Source organism: Schistocerca cancellata, chromosome 9 (genome assembly GCF_023864275.1).
Source record: "Schistocerca cancellata isolate TAMUIC-IGC-003103 chromosome 9, iqSchCanc2.1, whole genome shotgun sequence".
In the NCBI taxonomy this organism is placed as follows: domain Eukaryota; kingdom Metazoa; phylum Arthropoda; class Insecta; order Orthoptera; family Acrididae; genus Schistocerca; species Schistocerca cancellata.
This window is the reverse complement of record NC_064634.1, coordinates 112,176,483-112,194,774: the sequence shown is the minus strand read 5'-3', so window position 1 is coordinate 112,194,774 and position 18,292 is coordinate 112,176,483. Positions and strand designations below refer to the sequence as shown.

Sequence of the window (18,292 nt, the reverse complement as noted above, 5' to 3'; positions counted from 1 at the left end):
CTTAACGTGGCAGCACTGTTGATTTTGTTGGCAGCGCTGTGTCATCTGTTTATTCTAGTAATAAGATTTGTTACTGATGAAGAGCTGGTTGTCTTTTAGATAGAATAGAATATTCTTGGTCTTCGTTATCTTATGTGATCACAAGGTGCAGTTGGCAGCAGTTTTATTTTAAAGCTATTTGATAATGGAAAACTCCATTAAATGAAAGAGGGATGTGAGGAATAAAGCTGAATAAAAAAGTGAGGTAATCAAAAGAGAACATGTTCAAGGAAATAAACACACAATCTATGCAGGAAAAACAATTCCAGAAAGAAAAACAGGTGAGAAATGCAACTGTAAGAAAGCAGCTTTTGCTAATGTTGACATATTTTATCAGACACCTTTGTTAGGTAAGTTTAATAATTTCAAGAGCAAAGACAAACAGGGTATATACTTACAAGATCTCATCACCTGTAACAATTTACAAAGACCTTGTCTACCTAAAAATGTGTCATCTTTTAAGTGTAGTCACAGTTTTAAGCACTTCATCATACTAAATGATGAAAGGAAAGAGTTCTCCCAGAAGGCATTTACAGCTTTCCATGGTCTCAAGAGTGACAGAAGACACAGTCATCTACAAGAATTGTTGACAGCTGTAAGTTTCCAGTTGATTTAAAAGGAGAAAATCCCACTGCAAATTCAAAGTCTGTCAAAATTAAGATGCTCATTCATCAACACATTGAGTCTTTTCCATGAAAACATACTCACAATTCCTCCTAGCTAAAAAATTACCTTGATGCAAAGTCAAACATGGAACTTAAATTTCACATGTTTAAAGAAAAACATCCTGATGTAGATATTACATATCAGTATTATGCCAAATACTTCAAAGAGCATTTTCACCTCAGTTTTGGGAAGCCTCATGTAGATACCTGCTGTACATGCAAAAACCCCATTCTTTAACGAGAAGGCAAAGAAGGTTGCTGAAGCAGCATTAATGATCTACAAAAGAAGAGCTAAAAAATTTTACAATACTTTTCAAGCTTCCACAAATTCAAGCAAGGAAAATGGAGGATCTGGCTGTTATAAAATCTGACTGCATGCAGAATATTTCACTGTCTAATATTCTGGTGTAGGTGGTGTTTTATCTTCAGTAGTTAACCCTCAATGTTTTTGAAATTCATAATCCAAAATCAGGAGGTGGTCATTTTTACACCTATGATGATACACAGGTTAGCAAAGGACCAAATGAAGTAGCTTTCTTCCTTCTGCATTACATAGATAATTGCATTCCAAAGCGTGTGAAGGGACTGCACCTCTTCAGTGATAGCTGTGGTGGTCAAAACAGAAATCACACCATAGTATAGTTTTTAATGGCTCTTGTAGAAACAGAGCGTTTCAACTAAATCCAGCACTTCTTTCCCCTGAGAGGACATGACCATGATTTTGGTGCTGTGAAGAGGCTTTTGTTAAAGCACGATTGAATTTATCTTCTAAAAGAAGTATGTGAGATAATAGTAAAGTCAAGACTCGTGATAATAGTAAAGTCGAGACTCCCTGGTAGGTGTTGAAGATGTAATTAACTTCAAGGACTGGTGGCCTCCTCTATATTAAAAGATAGTGCATTCACTGGAAGGCGAGAATCTTTCAAGATACAACCGTACTGCATTTCAGATAACAACATTACAGCATTTCAAGTACTCATCTCAGCATCTGGGGCAATATTTGCATCATCATTCATCAACACAACTGTGGAACATACATTCATCCTACAGTGCACTGGGAAGCAAAATGTGTGTGTACTGCAAACAAGGGCATACAATAGACAACTGTCAATCCCTGAAGCTAAACAATGCTGACCTCAAGAAGATCTTGCAGTATATCCCTGAAGAATATCAGCAATTTTAGGTTGAAATTTTGTACAATCATTGATAATCTGAAGTAATTGTTTTCAGTTCTGCATTTGCATTGCCAAGTCATAACATAATAAGTTTTTTTGTTGTGTAGTTTTTAAAAAAAATGACAGATGCCTCTTATTAATGTTAAAGATAATTATTACTAATGTCATACATTTGTGTAAGTTTGTTGTATAAATCAGTTTTTATATGTTTCATAACTTTTGAAAGTAAAATTATTATTAAGTTGATTACAACAGCAAAGTTGATTACAATAGCATGTTTCTGTGATAAATTTTCACAAGCATTTTAGTTAATTTGAGAGAGAGAGAGAGAGAGAGAGAGAGAGAGAGAGAGAGAGAGAGAGAAAAAAGAAACATAACTCCAATCACTCTGAGCACAGTTTCTCTGGCTCTACCAGAAGCTGGAGATTATATTGTATGTTAAATTATTCACCTAGATAAGATTTAAAAAGGATGGAGCACATTTAGTGGAGTTATGCTGTTTCTAAAATGACCGATTCAATTATGGCTCACTGATGTTTGAGTCAGAGGATACTGCATTTTTTTCATTTTGTGAAGTGCACAGTTTTACATTTCAAAACATTTAAAGCAAGTTTCCAATTTTTGCACCAACTTGAAATCCTATGAACATGTGATTGGATATTTGCACACCTATTTTCAGATTGTACTTCATTATAGATAACTGCATAATCTGCAAAAAGCCTGTGGTTACTATTAATAACGTCTGCATGAACATTAACATACAATATGAACAGCAAGGATCCCAATACACTACTCTGGGCCACACCTGATTTTACTTCTACTTCTAGCCATGACTCTCATCCTTAAACAACATGCTGCATCCTCCCTACCAATGAATCCTCAATCCAGTCCCACACTTTTGAAACCCTATATAATCATTAGATCAGTACTGCTCACAGAATTTCAATAATTTTTCTAAGAACTGTTTATGGTTTCATGATTCTGAATCATGTGGGGGGCAAGCAACAGACTTAAGTTTCTATGACAAACTAGGCTGCAACTTGCTAAACTTGTGCCATAGAACAGGGAACTGTAGGGTCCCTCTAAATAGGTTATGTATACCAGCTGTGGTCCCATGAAGGTTTTCTTAAGTAATCCTCTGCATGTCAAAAATCATAAACATACAAGTGATGCAAGAGGCGCCTGCTCCCAAAGTATTAAAACTGTTGTTGTTGTTGTGGTCTTCAGTCCTGAGACTGGTTTGATGCCGCTCTCCATGCTACTCTATCCTGTGCAAGCTTCTTCATCTCCCAGTATCTACTGCAACCTACATCCTTTTGAATCTGCTTAGTGTATTCATCTCTTGGTCTCCCTCTACGATTTTTACCCTCCACACTGCCCTCCAATGCTAAATTTGTGATCCCTTGATGCCTCAAAACATGTCCTACCAACCGATCCCTTCTTCTAGTCAAGTTGTGCCACAAACTTCTCTTCTCCCCAATCCTATTCAATACCTCCTCATTAGTTATGTGATCTACCCACCTTATCTTCAGCATTCTTCTGTAGCACCACATTTCGAAAGCTTCTATTCTCTTCTTGTCCAAACTAGTTATCGTCCATGTTTCACTTTCATACATGGCTACACTCCATACAAATACTTTCAGAAATGACTTTCTGACACTTAAATCTATACTCGATGTTAACAAATTCCTGTTCTTGAGAAACGCTTTCCTTGCCACTGCCAGTCTACATTTTATATCCTCTCTACTTCGACCATCATCGGTTATTTTACTCCCTAAATAGCAAAACTCCTTTACTACTTGAAGTGTCTCATTTCCTAATCTAATTCCCTCAGCATCACCCGACTTAATTTGACTACATTCCATTATCCTTGTTTTGCTTTTGTTGATGTTCATCGTATATCCTCCTTTCAAGACACTGTCCATTCCGTTCAACTGCTCTTCCAAGTCCTTTGCTGTCTCTGACAGAATTACAATGTCATCGGCGAACCTCAAAGTTTTTACTTCTTCTCCATGAATTTTAATACCTACTCCGAATTTTTCTTTTGTTTCCTTTACTGCTTGCTCAATATACAGATTGAATAACATCGGGGAGAGGCTACAACCCCGTCTCACTCCTTTCCCAACCACTGCTTCCCTTTCATGCCCCTCGACTCTTATAACTGCCATCTGGTTTCTGTACAAACTGTAAATAGCCTTTCGCTCCCTGTATTTTACCCCTGCCACCTTCAGAATTTGAAAGAGAGTATTCCAGTTAACATTGTCAAAAGCTTTCTCTAAGTCTACAAATGCTAGAAACGTAGGTTTGCCTTTTCTTAATCTTTCTTCTAAGATAAGTCGTACGGTCAGTATTGCCTCACGTGTTCCAACATTTCTACGGAACCCAAACTGATCTTCCCCGAGGTCGGCTTCTACCAGTTTTTACATTCGTCTGTAAAGAATTCGCGTTAGTATTTTGCAGCTGTGACTTATTAAACTGATAGTTCGGTAATTTTCACATCTGTCAACACCTGCTTTCTTTGGGATTGGAATTATTATATTCTTCTTGAAGTCTGAGGGTATTTCGCCTGTCTCATACATCGTGCTCACCAGATGGTAGAGTTTTTTCATGACTGGCTCTCCCGAGGCCATCAGTAGTTCAAATGGAATGTTGTCTACTCCCGGGGCCTTGTTTCGACTCAGGTCTTTCAGTGCTCTATCAAACTCTTCACGCAGTATCTTATCTCCCATTTCGTCTTCATCTACATCCTCTTCCATTTCCATAATATTGTCCTCAAGTACATCGCCCTTGTATAAACCCTCTATATACTCCTTCCACCTTTCTGCCTTCCCTTCTTTGCTTAGAACTGGGTTGCCATCTGAGCTCTTGATATTCATACAAGTGGTTCTCTTCTCTCCAAAGGTCTCTTTAATTTTCCTGTAGGCAGTATCTATCTTACCCCTAGTGAGACAAGCCTCTACATCCTTATATTTGTCCTCTAGCCATCCCTGCTTAGCCATTTTGCACTTCCTGTCGATCTCATTTTTGAGATGTTTGTATTCCTTTTTGCCTGCTTCATTTACTGCATTTTTATATTTTCTCCTTTCATCAATTAAATTCAATATTTCTTCTGTTACCCAAGGATTTCTATTCGCCCTCGTCTTTTTACCTACTTGATCCTCTGCTGCCTTCACTACTTCATCCCTCAGAGCTACCCATTCTTCTTCTACTGTATTTCTTTCCCCCATTCCTATCAATTGTTCCCTTATGCTCTCCCTGAAACTCTCTACAACCTCTGGTTCTTTCAGTTTATCCAGGTCCCATCTCCTTAAATTCCCACCTTTTTGCAGTTTCTTCAGTTTCAATCTGCAGTTCATAACCAATAGATTGTGGTCAGAATCCACATCTGCCCCAGGAAATGTCTTACAATTTAAAACCTGGTTCCTAAATCTCTGCCTTACCATTATATAATCTATCTGATACCTTTTAGTATCTCCAGGATTCTTCCAGGTATACAACCTTCTTTTATAATTCTTGAACCAAGTGTTGGCTATGATTAAGTTATGCTCTGTGCAAAATTCTACAAGGCGGCTTCCTCTTTCATTACTTCCCCCCAATCCATATTCACCTACTATGTTTCCTTCTCTCCCTTTTCCTACTCACGAATTCCAGTCACCCATGACTATTAAATTTTCGTCTCCCTTCACTACCTGAATAATTTCTTTTATCTCGTCATACATTTCATCTATTTCTTCATCATCTGCAGAGGTAGTTGGCATATAAACTTGTACTACTGTAGTAGGCATGGGCTTTGTGTCTATCTTGGCCACAATAATGCGTTCACTATGCTGTTTGTAGTAGCTAACCCACACTCCTATTTTTTTATTCATTATTAAACCTACTCCTGCATTACCCCAATTTGATTTTGTATTTATAACCCTGTAATCACCTGACCAAAAGTCTTGTTCCTCCTGCCACCGAACTTCACTAATTCCCACTATATCTAACTTTAACCTATCCATTTCCCTTTTTAAATTTTCTAACCTACCTGCCCGATTAAGGGATCTGACATTCCACGCTCCGATCCGTAGAACGCCAGTTTTCTTTCTCCTGATAACGACGTCCTCCTGAGTAGTCCCCGCCCGGAGATCCGAATGGGGGACTATTTTACCTCCGGAATATTTTACCCAAGAGGACGCCATCATCATTTATTCATACAGTAGAGCTGCATGTCCTCGGGAAAAAATTACGGCCGTAGTTTCCCCTTGCTTTCAGCCGTTCGCAGTACCAGCACAGCAAGGCCGTTTTGGTTAATGTTACAAGGCCAGATCAGTCAATCATCCAGACTGTTGCCCCTGCAACTACTGAAAAGGCTGCTGCCCCTCTTCAGGAACCACATGTTTGTCTGGCCTCTCACAGATACCCCTCCGTTGTGGTTGCACCTACGGTACGGCCATCTGTATCGCTGAGGCACGCAAGCCTCCCCACCAACGGCAAGGTCCATGGTTCATGGTGAGCAAGAAATTTGCACATCTGTCTTCAGTCATTTAGTAAATCTACACATACAATTTAAATAAAATTTGAGGTAGTCGAGTGGGGAACATTTCTAAAGTTAGATCACTTGATGTGGAATGACCCTATTGTCACTAAACAGCAAATTCAGTTCAAATTAGAATCATACAAAGCTGGAAGATTTTGTATACAAACAGCTTGAGAAACGCAATATCATACACTATGCATGTATGGTAGATAGCAATACAGCACTGGTCATGGTACAGTTATATTTATGGCAACTTCTTCTGGCACACATGTAACACATTCTGATCATGTCTAATTATTTTTCATTACCACATGCAGATGGGCACTAGACAAAGTGCTCAAGAGAGCACAGAATGCAAGAGACTAAGATAATTTTACCAATGAGATGATATAAGGACACCAACTGCCTTACCTGAAGTCTGCCATGACCTGCAGGCGGATGCGAAGCACAGTGCGTGTGATGGGCTGGAGGTTTGCCACCAGGTCGACCATCGGGAATTCCTCTGCACAGCGCTTCACAATGTGTCCCATTTTGCTGTGCCTCAAAAGAATACCTACAATGACACAACTATGTAGTACAGTGCAGTTCTCAATCTTGTGACAATATTAATAAAATCATCAGTGTACAAATGAACAGCCAGAGGTAGACTCTTATTTCAATAACTTTTGCTCATCAGGCACCAGCATCCTCAGATATTGCTACTATAGTAATTAATATCAAGATGCTTACCTCTGACTAGGAAAATAAGTCAAAATATTTTTAGAAAATAAGAGACAAATGTTTGTGGAAAGTTTTTAATAAAAGTAAGAAACAGATTAGAGAAACATCTGACACACCTTTGAATGATGCTCGAAATCTTGTGTAGCAATAAAAACACTGAAGCAAAAATATAGTTATCATTACTTTGCAAAATCACGTGTTTAAATATTTAGAATAATAGAAAAAGAAACTTAGCAACTGGAATGCTCATATGTTGATGCATTTAAAGAGCAAAAAACAAAGATGCTGTAACTTACTAAACGAGAAAGTGCTGATAGATAGAAACAATAAAAAACACACAAACAAAACACACAAATTTCAAGCTTTCGCTACCCAAGGTTGCATGATCAGGAAAGAGGGAAGGAGAGGGAAAGACAAAAGGATGTGGGTTTTAAGGGAGAGGGTAAGGAATCATCCCAATCCCGGGAGCGGAAAGACTTACCTTAGGGGGAAAAAAGGACAGGTCCATCCGCACATATACAGACACAGGCAGACACATGTAAATGCAAAGAGGTTGGGCAGAGATGTCAGTCGAGGCGGAAGTACAGAGGCAAAGATGTTGTTGAATGACAGGTGATGTATGAGGGGCGGCAACTTGAAAATTTACGGAGGTTGAGGCCTGGTGGGTAACAGGAAGAGAGAATATATTAAAGGGCAAGTTCCCATCTCCGGAGTTCTGATACGCTGGTGTCAGTGGGAAGTATTCAGATAACCTGGATGGTGGAACACTGTGCCAAGATGTGCTGGCCGTGCACCAAGGCGTGTTTAGCCACAGGGTGATCCTCATTACCAACAAACACTGTCTGCCTGTGTCTGTTCAGACGAATGGACAGTTTGTTGCTGGTCATTCCCACATAGAAGGTTTCACAGTGTAGGCATGTCAGTTGGTAAATCACGTGGGTGCTTTCACACGTGGCTCTGCCTTTGATCGTGTACACCTTCCGGGTTACAGGACTGGAGTAGGTGGTGGTGGGAGGGTGCATAGGACAGGTTGTACACCGGGGACGGTTACAAGGGTAGGAGCCAGAGGCTAGGGAAGGTGGTTTGGGGATTTCATAGGGATGAACCAAGAGGTTACGAAGGTTAGGTGGACGGCGGAAAGACACTCTTGGTGGAATGGGAAGATCATGAAGGATGGATCTCATTTCAGGGCAGGATTTGAGGAAGTCGTATCCCTGCTGGAGAGCCACATTCAGAGTCTGATCCAGTCCCGGAAAGCATCCTGTCACTTTTGGGGTTCTTCTGTGGGAGGTTCTGGGTTTGAGGGGATGAGGAAGTGGTTCTGGTTATTTGCTTCTGTACCAGGTTGGGAGGGTAGCTGTGGGATGCGAAAGCTGTTTTCAGGTTATTGGTGTAATGGTTCAGGGATTCAGGACTGGAGCAGACTCGTTTGCCACGAAGACCTAAGCTGTAGGGAAGGGACTGTTTGATATGGAATGGGTGGCAGCTGTCATAATTGAGGTACTGTTGCTTGTTGGTGGGTTTGATGTGGACGGATGTGTGAAGCTGGCCATTGGACAGATGGAGGTCAACGTCGAGGAAAGTGGCATGGGATTTGGAGTAGGACCAGGTGCATCTGATGGAACCAAAGGAGTTGAGGTTGGAGAGGAAATTCTGGAGTTGTTCTTCACTGTGAGTCCAGATCATGAAGATGTCATCGATAAATCTGTACCACACTTTGGGTTGGCAGGCCTGGGTAACCAAGAAGGCTTCCTCTAAGAGACCCATAAATAGGTTGGCGTACGAGGAGGCCATCCTGGTACCCATGGCTGTTCCCTTTAATTATCGGTATGTCTGGCCTTCAAAAATGAAGAAGTTGTGGGTTAGGATGAAGCTGGCTAAGGTAATGAGGAAAGAGGTTTTAGGTAGGGTAGCAGGTGATCGGCATGAAAGGAAGTGCTCCATTGCAGCAAGGCCCTGGACGTGCGGGATATTTGTGTATAAGGAAGTGGCATCAATGGTTACAAGGATGGTTTCTGGAGGGTGACAAATTGGGTAAGGATTCCAGTCGTTCGAGAAAGTGGTTGGTGTCTTTGATGAAGGATGGGAGACTGCATGTAATGGGTTGAAGGTGTTGATCTACGTAGGCAGAGATACGTTCTGTGGAGGCTTGGTAACCAGCTACAATGGGGTGACCGGGATGTTTGGGTTTGTGAATTTTAGGAAGTAGGTAGAAGGTAGAAGTGCGGGTTGTCGGTGGGGTCAGGAGGTTGATGGAGTCAGGTGAAAGGTTTTGTAGGGGGCCTAAGGTTCTGAGGATTCCTTGAAGCTCAGCTTGGACATCAGGAATGGGATTACCTGGGCAAACTTTGTATGTAGTGTTGTCTGAAAGCTGATACAGTACCTCAGCCACATACTCCATCGATCAAGTACCACTGTCGTGGAACCCTTGTCAGCCGAAAGAATGACGATGGATCGGTCAGCCTTCAGATCACGGATAGCCTGGGCTTCAGATGTGGTGATGTTGGGGGTAGAATTAAGGTTTTTCAAGAAAGATTGAGAGACAAGGATGGAAGTGAGAAATTTCTGGAAGGTTTGGAGAGGGTGATTTTGAGGAAGAGGAGGTGGGTCCCGCTGTGACAGAGGATGGAACTGTTCCAGGCAGAGTTCAATTTGGATAGTGTCTGGGGGAGTTGGGTCATTACGAGTAGGAGTAGGATTATTTTTCTTCGTGGCAAAGCGATATTTCCAGCAGATACTATGAGTGAAGGACAGTAAATCTTTGACAAGGGCTGTTTGGTTGAATCTGGGAGTAGGGCTGAAGGTGAGGCCTTTGGATATGACAGAGGTTTCGGATTGGGAGAGAGGTTTGGAGGAAAGGTTAACTACTGAATTGGGGTGTTGTGGTTTCAGATTGTGTTGACTAGAGTTTTAAGGTTTTGGGGGGAGTGGAGCTGGAAGTGGGAGATTGAGTAGATGGGAGAGACTGGGTCTGTGTGAAATGAGAAGAGGTTGAGGTTTGTTGGAAAGGTTGTGGAGGGTGAGTGAGTTGCCTTTCTGGAGGTGGGAAACCAGTAGATTGGATAGTTTTTTGAGGTGGGGGGGGGGGGGGGGTGGCATGCTGTTCTAATTTGCAGTTGGCCTGTAGGAGGATGCTCTGAACAGCCGGTGTGGATGTGGGAGAGGAAAGATTGAGGACTTTGATTAGGGATAGGAGTTGATGGGTGTGTTCATTGGCTGAGTTGATGTGTAGGTGAAGGATTAGGCAGGTGAGGGCTATGGATTGTTCGGTTTGGAACTGGTATAGGGACTGATGGAAAGAAGGGTTACAGCCAGAGATGGGAACTTTAAGTGTGAGGCCTTTGGGGGTAACGCCAAATGTCAGACAAGCCTGAGTAAATAAAGTATGGGAGTGTAATCTGGCTAGGGCGAAGGCATGTTTGTGGAGGGAATGTATATAAAACTTAATGGGGTCATTGTGGGGATGTTGTGAGAGTGACGTGGTATTAGAAGTTGGAAAGTGTAACATGAGGCTAAAGTGAAAATAAAAATATATGGGGAGAGATAAAGGTGAACTAGAAAGCAACTGGAATTCTGATGTTCTCCCCCCTCCCTAAGGTAAGTCTTTCCGCTCCCGGGATTGGGATGACTCCTTACCCTCTCCCTTAAAACCCACATCCTTTTGTCTTTCCCTCTCCTTCCCTCTTTCCTGATCAAGCAACCTTGGTTGCGAAAGCTTGAAATTTGTGTGTGTGTTTGTGTGTTTTTTACTGTGTCTATCTACCAGCGCTTTCTCGTTTGGTAAGTTACAGCATCTTGGTTTTTTATATATATTTTTCCCACGTGGAAAGTTTCCCCTCTATCACACACACACACACACACACACACACACACACACACACACACACACACACACACACACACACACACACACACACACATATATATATATATATATATCAAAAAACGTTTTGCACCACCACGGTGATACAGACACAGTCCCTTGGACTGTTCAGAGATGTCACTAAATTCGCTCAAAGAGGTAAACAGCAAACAACAATGCATGAGCAGTATCTATTAAACAGAGGGGGTCCACCAGCCAATCAGTTCCAGTCTTTCCACCAGGAAGGAGGTACACGGCTTGTGTTGTCTGTACTTCAACCATGCCTAGATGGTGAATACCGCGGTTCGATTACGTCCGCACTGTCACTTGTGCCAGGAAGAGCTCTCAACAAGGAAAGTGTCCAGGCATCTCAGAGTGAACCAAAGCAATGTCATTCAGACATGGGGGAGATACAGAGAGACAGGAACTATTGATGACATGCCTCACTCAGGTCGCCAAAGGGCTGCTACTACTGCAGTGGATGACCACTACCTAAGGATTATGACTCAGAGGAATCCTGACAGCAACACCACCATGTTGAATAATGCTTTTCGTGCAGCCGCAGGACATTGTGTTATGACTCAAAGTGTGCGCAATAGGCTGCATGATGTGCAACTTCACTCCTGATGTCCATGGCGAGGTCCACCTTTGCAACCCAACACCATGCAGTGTGTTGCAGATGAGCCCAACAACATGCCGAATGGACCGCTCAGGATTGGCATCATGTTCTCTTCACCGATGAGTGTCGCATATGCCTTTAACCAGGCAATCGTCGGAGACGTGTTTGGAGGCAACCCGGTCAGGCTGAACGCCTTAGACACACTGTTCAGCGAGTGCAGCAAGATGGAGGTTCTCTGATGTTTTGGAGTGGCATTATGTGGGGCCAATGTACACCGCTGGTGGTCACAGATGGCGCTGTAATGGCTGTATGATAGTTGACTGCCATCCTCCAACCGATAGTGCAACCATATCGGCAGCCTATTGGCGAGGCATTCGTCTTCATGGAAAATAATTTGCACCCCCATCGTGCACATCTTGTGAATGACGTCTTTCAGGATAATGACATTGCGCAACTAGAGTGGTGAGTGTGTTCTCCAAACATGAACCCTATCAAACATGCCTAGGATAGATTGTAAAGGGCTGTTTATGGACGACGTGACTAACCAACTACTCTGAGGAATCTACGCTGAATCACCATTGAGGAGTGGAACAATCTAGACCAACAGTGCCTTGATGAACTTGTGGCTAGTATGCCACGATGAATATAAACATGCATAAATGCAATAGGATGTGCTACTGGGTATTACAGGTACCGGTGTGTACAGCGATCTGGATCACAACCTCTGAAGGCCTCGCTGTATGGTGGCACAACATGTAATGTGTGGTTTTCACCAGCAATAAGAAAGGCAGAAATGATGTTTATGTTGATATCTATTCCAATTTTCTCTACAGGTTCTGGAACTCTCAGAACCGAGGTGATTCAAAATTTTTTTTGATGTGTGTATTATATGTATTTTTTTATTGGAAAGAAGTGAGCGAACAATGATGTCAACAGCACTTGAAACAGAGACATTATTTCTGGTGGCTCACGCATTCTATTTCCTGATATTTGTTGGACTCTTCTGAAAATTTTTCTGAAAGACTGCAAGGTCTACATAGTCCATCCGACAATTATTCTTTAGTTCTCATTAAAATTCTTTGATTCTAACTTAAACACTGAACTTTAAATTCTCAATTCAGCATCTCATTTGCTGAACATAATTTTGACCATCATTCAAAGATGTGTCAAACGTTTCTCTAATCTATTTATTCCTAATTTTTACGCAAATCTTTTCACAAAACATCTGACCTTTTTTCCTAGATTCTTTTTAATTTCATGTTTTGCTCAAGAAGCATAAAATATAATTTATTAAAATATCCACCAGTGTTTTATTATTATTAACAGTATATACATCAAAAGAAAGCAAATGAGGTGTTGACTGAGAGTTTAAAGGTCAATGTTTAACTTAGAATTTGAAGAGAATTACAGGATATTTTACTAGGGGAATTTTCTTAATTACTCTAATACTTTGAAACAATTAAATCTTTTCCAGAATGAATTTTCCCTTTACAGTGGAGTGAGCAATGATTTGAAATTTCCTAGCAGATTATAACTGTATGCTGGTCTGGGAATCAACCCTGGGACCTTTGCTTTTGTAGATCAGCCAGTCCTTACACTTGTTCCCCATGATCCATGTACTATTTCAGAGATTGTAACTTGCATTTTTGGTAACAAATTATTTGATATTTTCGTAAAATAATATAATCTATAGAATTTATGTACGTATAAAACATCACCCATGACACTAAAGTGGATAGACATTTCAGTTGTTGAAATGAAATGATTTTTAGTGATCATACTCATAAAGGGACAATTTAGAAAGAAAAGTTATCAGAAATACTGGAGCACAGAGCCTTCAACCAAAACTCCTGTTGTGAGACAGCTGGTAAGTTGCAACTGATGGAAACAGAAGAAATACATGGCTCTGTAAGGTTCGCCCGGTTCTCCAACATTTTGTGAATCGTTTTCAGACCGTATGTATGAACCCACCTATGAGATATCACTTGATGATACAATGGAGAGGTCGCCACAGGTTTAGGACGTATAATCATTGAAAGCTGGTGAAATATGGCCTACTTGTGCAAATGTCATGTGAAGCCACAATAAGTTACATATATAATGTGGAAATATATAGTGCGGAAGAGAAAGACTGGACAAAATCATTTTTTCTGTACTGTCACCACACTTAAGACACCTGGCATCATGTCAGTCATGAAAACTACCATAACAGTGTGATAACTGTAGATACCATATTTACTCGAATCTAAGCCGCACTTTTTTTTCTCGGTTTTTGTAATCCAGAAAACCACCTGTGGCTTAGAATCGAGTGCAAAGTAAGCGGAAGTTCTGTAAAATGTTGGTAGGTGCCGCCACAACTAACTTCTGCCGTCGAATATATGTAGCGCTACACAGGCATGATTTGCAGGCACAAAGACAAATACTGGTGCCAGAACCTCTTTGTCAGGGGGGTGGGGGGGTGCGTGGAAGACGAGCTTTTTCCTCCGCACCGAGTTTCGACCACTGCATTTTCATACATTATCCAACGAAGTAAATATAAAGTCCATATTGTTCATCTTCGAATGTAGCATCATTTCAATGTACTACGAAAATCCGACTGGCAAGACTGTTTGGGATGTTTGTCAATATGGCCAACTCTATGTTCTGAATTTCTTCCTACCTGTGATAAGAGATGGTTGCTAATAGGAACCTTTATGAATTGTGAATCACATGCAGTATTCTCTTCACCATAAGAATAATGCGAATATAAACATTTTGCCATGTATTCTTTCGGGTTCGCTGCTATCTCGTTTAAATCCTGTCTGCCTAATAAACTATGAAACTAGTGTGAGACAACGGCAAAAGCAGAAGAATATACATACCATGTCATGTTTATATTCGTCTTATTCTTATGCCGAACAATGATACAGTCAGAAATGAAGCACAGCAATTGATTAGATTTTTAAATCTAAGATGACTAATTTCTGTGTAGAATGCAATTTACTAAACAGGCGTCTGCAAAGATTTTCAAACGGAGAAAAATTTTCGCTAAACTCTCGTTCAAAACATCTTCTATCATACGCAGTCTATTATTTGGTTCTTGTTGATCATTATCAAATAAAGCAGCAGTGTAAGTAACAAGAAATAGCAGTCTCTTGCCATTGTTTCGCTAATGAGACAATTCGTCTTTTTTTATTGAATGCGGTGGTAGCACGCAGAAAAGGAAGACATGCCGCAAGCGGCTGCAGGTCGTAAACACTCATTATTAGAATGCGACAAACAATGCGTGACACAGTACAATAATGCATTTTCAGCTTTGAGTGACGTAAACACCTATAACAAAGAGAACGGCACTTATCAGATCAAAGAAAAATAAGCAATCAATTCAAACCAGACGAAGCACGTGAAAAAGAAAGAGTACCCGTATAAATACGGATGGAGTGCCTGACGCATAGCAATGGCTACCTGGTAAAGCTTAATTGCTAAGCTTACGACTCAAACCAAACTACTGTAGCTGTACCTGTCAAAGCTTAACTGCTAAGCTTATGACTAACCAAACTACTGTAACTGTATCGTCATTCATTCAACCTAAATTGTGTTTCAATTTGGAGGTGCGGCCTAAAACTTTTCTCTCCCCTTGAATTTAGAGTCTCAAATTTCAGGTGCGGCTTAGATTCGGGAAATTTTTTTTTCCTTGATTTTGAGTCTCATTGTTCAGGTGTGGCTTAGATTCGAGTAAATATGGTAACCCGCTTGCTTGGAAGACTAGGGTCTGTGGGACAAGAAGAGCCAACAATGGACTTCCACCTGAGATATCAACTGTTGTACACAATCTCAGGAAAGGGGAAAGTCTGTACTACTGGAAAGGTGGTGTGATTTTACAACGTTGGAAGGACAAGCGGGTGGTGCAAATGGTTAGCACGGTAGATCGAGCTATGATGAAGAATGAAAATAGCAAGAGAGGTGTTGTGAGTAAGCCTGTGTCGTTCAGTAGAATAAATACATTTAGGGTGCAGACAGAGCAGACCAGTATTTGTTGTACTACTCAATCCAGAGAAAGACTGTAAAACAGAGCAAGAAGGGAATCCTCTACTTCAGGGCTTCCCAACCTTTTCAGCTGGCGGACCCCTTCTTCACTCGAAAATCCATGGTGGACCCTAGTCAGTCAAGAGCACAGTAACTTTAAATTTCAGAGCGAAACCCATGGGAACTGAAAGCTTCTTAATGGAAGTGCCATGTTCCCAATGAAAACAACTTGAAATTAACGACCCAATTTGAATTCCCACTGTATCCAGACACTTACTAGTGGATTTACTCCCTTTGTTCAACACACTATAGCCTGATTAAAATTACTTGGTAATTGAAATTTCACACGATGGAGCTGTCTTCCTCAAAGAGCAATCAACGTCACGTCCAAACTGTTTGTTGTTGAGAAGCTTGCGCTTATGGTCTGTTCAGTTCCACTATTTGGCTACTGTTGTGTAAGGAGCATGCATATTTCGTAACAGTCGTGTGTGTGTGTGTGTGTGTGTGTGTGTGTGTGTGTGTGTGTGTGTGTGTGTGGTTTTTCGTGAAATCCGAAGAAAAATGTTCAAGTGTATGTAAAGTCTTCCTTTGGTCGTCCTCCCTCCTCATTCATTTCTACTGAAAACTTCCCTTGTTGTGAAGGCGATGGAGAAACTGCGCCCTTCTTCAATGATCCTGACTTCAGCCACCGATCCATGTTAGAAGTAATAAACTGGTCAAAAATCGACTTATGAAATAGGTAGTGCACTGACAAAGCAAGTTTAACATTTAATGATGCCTGGGGCTGCATACGTGCCAGCAAGTGCTGTGTTTGGTCGACAGAGCTCGTTCCGCGCACGCGTAAAAGGTTTCAGCGCATCTAGCACCGTGAGCAGTCACATAAACGACCCCCGTATTGTTGCTAAACAGTTGATCAGAGAAGCCGCATTCTCCGGCACTGAACTGTGTATACGTCCTCACTTAGAAACCGCAAAGGCTGCTTGGGGATACGTCTTCAAGTAAAAGTACACGTTTTTCACCCAAAAAAAAAAAAAATAGTGATGAATTTGATTTTCACATTTTTATTCCATAATTTTACTCATTATTTTACACGATTTGGTGAAAGGTGGCCGCGGACCCCCTAGAAAGAGCCGGCGGACCCCTAAGGGGTCCGCGGACCACAGGTTGGGAAGCCCTGCTCTCCTTGATCACCTGTGCCCTATTCAATGCCTTTGTAGTCCTGAAAAGAAAATGAAGTACAAGTCACTTACATTGGAGACAGCCAAATACTGGGTATCGATTTAGAAGCCAGAAGTGAATGACTGAGGAGATGATGGGAGCACAACATGAAGGCCTCAGGAAAACTTCCACACCTCTTAACACTTAAACAGGACTGTCCTCAAAAGACTGTCAGGGGATACGAGGAAACACAAACTGGAGGAAATTGTCGAATTGTCGGATCACGGACCAAGAAACACTCTTCCAAGGGACCTCTTCACAAGGGAGTGTGCTTTGGGAAGTACCAAACATTTAAGAACTACTAGAACATCTGGTGTGTAGTAATTCTAAGTTTGAACGTAATACGAGTGTCATTCACAAAGTGAGTTCCATTTCTATTCCTATCCACAGCAGTTACTCTGACTCAAGAAGAAGACATGTATGCCATTTTCAGATCGCTGCTGCCGACATGTGCTTTGTAGTGCTTCTTTATATAATGTCAACCATAGTTGAAAATGCCGCCGCTTGTGAAATCAGATCTGTGATTCATTTTCTAAATGCAAAGAAAGGAAATTCATCAGCAAATCTGCGAGGTATAAGGACAAAATGCTACGAGTGATTCAATGGTTAGAAGATGCGTCAGACTGTTCAATGAAGGACGTGACTAAGTGCAAGATGAAGAACGAAGTGGACACCCGTCTGTGGTTACTGATGGACTGGTTCACACAACTGAAGAGAAGATTTAGCACAACCATAAATTTACACTTAGTGCCCCTACTATGGAAGTCCCACAAATCTCATGATCACTAATTCATGAAATTGTTACTGAAAAACAGAAATTAAGAAAACTTTGCTCATGGTGGGTACCCAAAATTCTTACTGAATAACACAAAAAACAATGGATGGGCAGTGCACTTCAGTTTTTCACATGCTACAACGAAGAAGGTGATGGTTTTCTTTCTCGGATAGTCACGGGGGATGAAACTTGGGTATCATACGTACAAAACGGCAATCAATGGAATGGAGGCACATTTCATCCCCAATGAAGGTTAAGCCTAAGCAAATCTTGACACCTTGAAAAGTCATGTGCACCGTTTTTTGGGACAGAAAAGGCATTTTGCTGATCGATTTCTTACCACGAGGCTAAACAATCAATGCACATGGTTACTGCGAAACCATTAAGAAATTGCGCCACGCAATACAGAACATGCGCCGAGGATTACTGTCAAAAGGTGTTGTTTTTTTCCACGATAGCGCCCGACCTCACAAGGCGAATGTGACCAAACAACTCCTACAGGAATTTCACTGGAACGCGTTTGATCATCCTCCATACAGCCTGGACCTCGCTCCTACCGATTTTCATCTTTTCTTACACCTAAAATATGTCCTTGGTGCTCAACACTTCAATGATGACGACAAGCTGAAAGAACATGTTACCACATGGTTGAATGCACAGGCAGCAACTTTCTATGCAGAAGGCATACAAGAACT

At 41.3% G+C, this 18,292-nt stretch overlaps 1 protein-coding gene across 2 annotated transcripts in view; it reads right to left on the bottom strand.

Moving 5' to 3' along the window:
• LOC126101615 (activating signal cointegrator 1 complex subunit 3) overlaps window positions 1-18,292 on the bottom strand; it is a 258,264-nt gene that overhangs the window by 106,776 nt on the left and 133,196 nt on the right. For both annotated transcript variants that reach the window (XM_049912297.1, XM_049912298.1), the window contains one exon: window positions 6,810-6,951. In XM_049912297.1, coding sequence (XP_049768254.1) covers window positions 6,810-6,951 — 142 coding nt within the window. The remainder of the gene's footprint in view (window positions 1-6,809; window positions 6,952-18,292) is intronic.